The following is a 4,467-nucleotide window of genomic DNA, read 5'->3' as shown; positions in this document are numbered from 1 at the left end:
TGCTGAAGTGTAGAGGCATGGACTGCTGGGGCCCTTCTAGAGGGGAGTCACCAGCCCCTCCTCTGTTCCCACAGAACCCAGAGGGAGTGACTATGATTAGCCATATGTTCCTGGCCAGGGAAGGCATTTTCTTTAGCTCGTTTGACCTCCCAGAGCTTCTCAGGTGTCTTGCTGGGAGCCCAAGGGATGGTGTGGAATGTTGCTGGAAATGTTCTGGTGGCAGTCACAGGGATAAGATCAGCAGTCAGAATGTACAGAGAAGTGGGGACTACAGCTCGCTCAGGCATGTAGCCCTTTCACTTTATTTTTTACAAGCTTATATACTCTAACCATACATTGTTCTGCATGTTTACATCATAACAGTAAATAAGCTGGTGATAAATGGCTTATATGATAAGAATGGACAGTAACTTAAAAGAAGTACAAAGTAATCTTAAACTTAATCCACTATTTATCTGGAAAAAACAGATGTGACCTTTAGCTAAAAATGCACATTGACTTATCTTGATTCTCCCCTCCCCAGGTCCCTTCCAGGAAATTCCAGAGATAATCAGACTCTGCCTTCAGGGTCTGCCTCCTGCATGATTAGCTTTCTAACCACTTAGGAGTGTCCTCAAAAGAACATCCCTTCACATGGACTCTGGAAAGGTTTCTTCAAGCATAAATCAATGGCACTCGAAATTACGTTGAGGTTCCAGTGGGAGACTAATGTGCTCTGTCTCCGTCTCTCCTAACTTTCTGTGCCTCAGTTTTGGGACCTGGACCATTGAAGCCAGTTATCCAAGTGCGCCCAAGCAGAAGTTCAAGGCCACCTTCGACGTGAAGGAGTATGGTGAGAAGCATGTGGGCATAGAGGGCAAGACAGGACATGAGAGGAACAGGAACTAGTTGTGGAAGGGAATCTATGGGGGAGGCAGGAGCTGATGGCACAGTGCCCCAGGACCTGAGCCGGGTGCTGGTCAACAGGAATGCATATTCCAGCTATTGGAGGTTGCCAGAGTCACCGAGGAAGGGGCAGGACAGGGAGGGTACAAGGAGGCAAGGTACAATGCTGAGGATGCCTATGGTTTTTATTTTCCCCAGTCCTGCCATCTTCTGATGTCCAGCTGATTCCAAACAAGACTTTCTTCTACCTCAAGGATCAGGCTCTGGGTGTTGACATTCAGGCCCCGTGAGCTTCCTCATCCCCATCCTTACCAAAGGACTGGAAGCACAGAAAGCTGAATGAGTAGAGAGAAGCAGGCCACTTCTATAGCACTTACGGTAGTAGAGATGCTCTTCTGTCACCCATGAGACATTCTAGGCCACCTATGTTGTCCCGTGGGTTGTATAGACCACACCCTGCCATCTGGGAGGTCATATACACTTCAAGCCTATGAGATTATACAGACAACTTTGTCTACCTAATGAGTTGTCTTATCTCATCTGCCACCTCACCATTTGGACCATCTCTGAAAGAGCATGAAATGGTACCGGTCACCTTTGCCATCATGAGGTTGTGGCACTATGGGGTGGCAAACCTACGTTTGCCCCATCATACGACCTTTTCAGACCATGTCCCCAGCTCTATGAGGTTTTTTTTTTTTTTTTTGTAGAGACAGAGTCTCACTTTTTCGCCCTTGGTAGAGTGCAGCAGAGTCGCTCCAGCAACCTCCAACTCCTGGGCTTAGGCGATTCTTCTGCCTCAGCCTCCCAAGTAGCTGGGACTACAGGCGCCCGCCACAACGCCCGGCTATTTTTTGTTGCAGTTTGGCCGGGGCTGGGTTTGAACTCGCCACCCTCGGTATATGGGGCCGGCGCCCTACTCACTGAGCCACAGGCGCCTCCCAGCTCTATGAGGTTTTATAGGCCATGCTGTCCCCCTGAGGTTGTATGGGGTATGCCTGCCACTTCTGAACATTATACAGATCATTCCCACTGCTCTAATATGCCACAAGCCACAGGTGGTCTTTGAGACAGGCCACCCAGTCTTCCCAGTGAAGCTGTACAGGCCGGCTCTGCTACCTCATGGGTTGTCCAGACGCCTGTGTGGCTCCATATGGCTATAAGGCTACTCTACCATCCTTTGCTATAAGATAGCAAAAACCATATCTGCAACCTTTAAGGTTTTTTTTTTTTTTTTTTTTTGAGACAGAGCCTCAAGCTGTCACCCTGGGTAGAATGCCATGGCATCACAGTTCACAGCAACCTCCAACTCCTGGGCTCAAGCAATTCTCCTGCCTCTGCATCCCAAGTAGCAGGGACTACAGGCGCCCGCCACACGCCCGGCTATTTTTTGGTTGCAGCCGTCATTGCTGTCTGGCAGGCCCGGGCTGGATTTGAACCCGCCAACTCAGGTGTCTGTGGCTGGCACCTTAGCCACTTGAGCCACAGGCGCCGAGCCAACCCCTAAGGCTTTATGGAACATATTTGTCACTTCCCAGTGTGGGGCAGCAAAGAAATTGTCTAAGTTCCCAAAGGTCACCTCTGCCCCTCCCAAAGTTGAACAGCTGTCTCTGCAGCCCCATGAGATATGTGGGTGCTTCATAGCTAGCAGAATGACGCTCCCTCCTCTAGGTATATATTCAACAAGCCAGTGGAGGGACATGCTCTGGCCATCATCGGGATGAAGCTGGATTCCTGCCGGATCCCTATCCAAAGCTCCCTACAGAGGGTGGAGGTGACTGAATCCTGGCCCCTCTTTCCCCGCTACACACACAGTCTAACTTCCATTATTCCCCAGAAGTCATCTCCTCTTCCTATCTCTTCCCCTAAGAACAGGTCTCTGATGGTCGGGGCCACATCTCCCTCCAGAAGGACATACTGATGGCCACATTCCAAGGCCCAGAAGAGGACTTTATTGGGGCCTCAATCTTTGTCAATGTCACCATATTCTCCTCAGGTGCCACTCTAACCCTGGCCCCTGGCTGAGACCAGGACATAGTGTTATTTTCCAGCCCAGACACTCTTCCCACCCCCTAGCCTCAGTTTCCTCATAAGACAAGTGGGAAAACACTAGAAGAGCTGGAAGAATCTGGAATGGTGTTGTCTTTCCTTGCCTTCACCAAGATGGGGCTCCCATAACAGTCCCACCACACACCCAGGGAATTGACCCCTTTCTGCAGACTCTATGGTGCCCTGTCTCTACAGGGGGTGAAATGGTCCAGACTGAGATCTCAGGAGTGAAGATTGTTCAGAGCCCATGAAACATCAAGTTCACCAGGACACCCCAGTATTTCAAGCCAGGAATGTTTCTTCACTTTCAGGTCAGAGTATGGGAGCATTCCACCCAGAGTAGGCCCTTCCTCAAAACAGACCACCCAAAAACAAAAACCAATACTGGATTCACTTGTACCCAGCTCATCTGAAAGTTGAGTCCATCATATTCTCCAGACTAATCCCAAGGTCTCCTCAAGTCTTAACCCAGATCCCCCCAAAACACAGTGATGGCTCTAGAATTTCCTTATGGAGGAACTTAGAGAACACAATCAGGTAGTACTTGAAGGTTTATATTGGGGCTGCATTTGCACAACAAGAGTATGTTTTTACTGGAAACTGAGGTTAGGAGGTCTAAAGCCACATGGGCCTCAGTGTCTGGGCTAGGTAATAACACACACATTGGATGAGAATTAGGAAAGCTAGAGTTATCCTTTGCCTCCATTCCTACTCCAAGTTTCCTACAAGCCCTCCACATCTCCTACTTTCTCCACTCAGTCTTCCTGCTCTCAGTCAGAACACCAACACTCAGGGTGGACACATGTGGCTATACACTACACAACTCTAGCAAATGCCATGCATAAAAACTAATATGGGGTGGCACCTATGGCTCAAAGGAGTGGGGCGCTGGCCCCAGCCAAAACCTGCAAGAAAAGAAAAAAAAACTAATATGAACAGTGTCCTGGAATGGTTCGTTACACCCCTTCTACAGTTTGTTGCTGTAAATTGTTTGGGCTGGAGTCACAGAGATAAACTAGCAATCAGAATGTCTCTAAAGAGTAAGGTGACTACTGCTCACTCAGGCAAGTAGCAAAAAACCTTTATTTCTTTCATGCTTATATGAGGGATCTTTACTGCCACACAGCACGTACAAATAGTTAATCTATAATCTACTGATTTCTCAAGAATGCCATCTGGCGTCAGTAAGTCTAACAAATACATGCATAAGATTTTCTAACTATAAAGTAAAAATTAATGATACTAAAAAACAAGATGCTAAGTTTGGGGAGTAAAGGTTTCTGGTGACCTTAAGGCGAAGCAACAGACTCTGTTTTTCTCCTTTCAAAGCCCTCCTAGGAAGTTCCTCAGATGTATAGATTCTTTTTCTTTTTAATTTTTTTTGCTTTTATTATTATTATTTTTTTTTTTTGAGATGGAGTCTCAAGCTATCCCCCTGGGTAGAGTGCTATGGCCTCACAGCTCACAGCAACCTCCAACTCCTGGGCTCAAGCGAGTCTCCTGCCTCAGCCTCCCAAGTAGCTGGGACTACAG

General features: G+C 47.9%; 1 protein-coding gene across 1 annotated transcript in view; it reads left to right on the top strand.

Annotated features, from left to right (window-relative positions):
- The window catches only part of LOC105887808 (complement C3), a 32,585-nt gene that overhangs the window by 4,565 nt on the left and 23,553 nt on the right, over window positions 1-4,467 (top strand). Inside the window, 7 exon segments of the mRNA XM_012810139.1 lie at window positions 73-163; window positions 750-832; window positions 1,084-1,171; window positions 2,557-2,659; window positions 2,761-2,881; window positions 3,130-3,245; window positions 3,694-3,707. Coding sequence (XP_012665593.1) covers window positions 73-163; window positions 750-832; window positions 1,084-1,171; window positions 2,557-2,659; window positions 2,761-2,881; window positions 3,130-3,245; window positions 3,694-3,707 — 616 coding nt within the window.

This window comes from Otolemur garnettii, unplaced genomic scaffold, assembly GCF_000181295.1.
Source record: "Otolemur garnettii isolate 467f Iridium unplaced genomic scaffold, OtoGar3 scaffold00127, whole genome shotgun sequence".
In the NCBI taxonomy this organism is placed as follows: Eukaryota; Metazoa; Chordata; class Mammalia; order Primates; family Galagidae; genus Otolemur; species Otolemur garnettii.
This window is presented reverse-complemented; position numbering and strand designations above follow the sequence as displayed.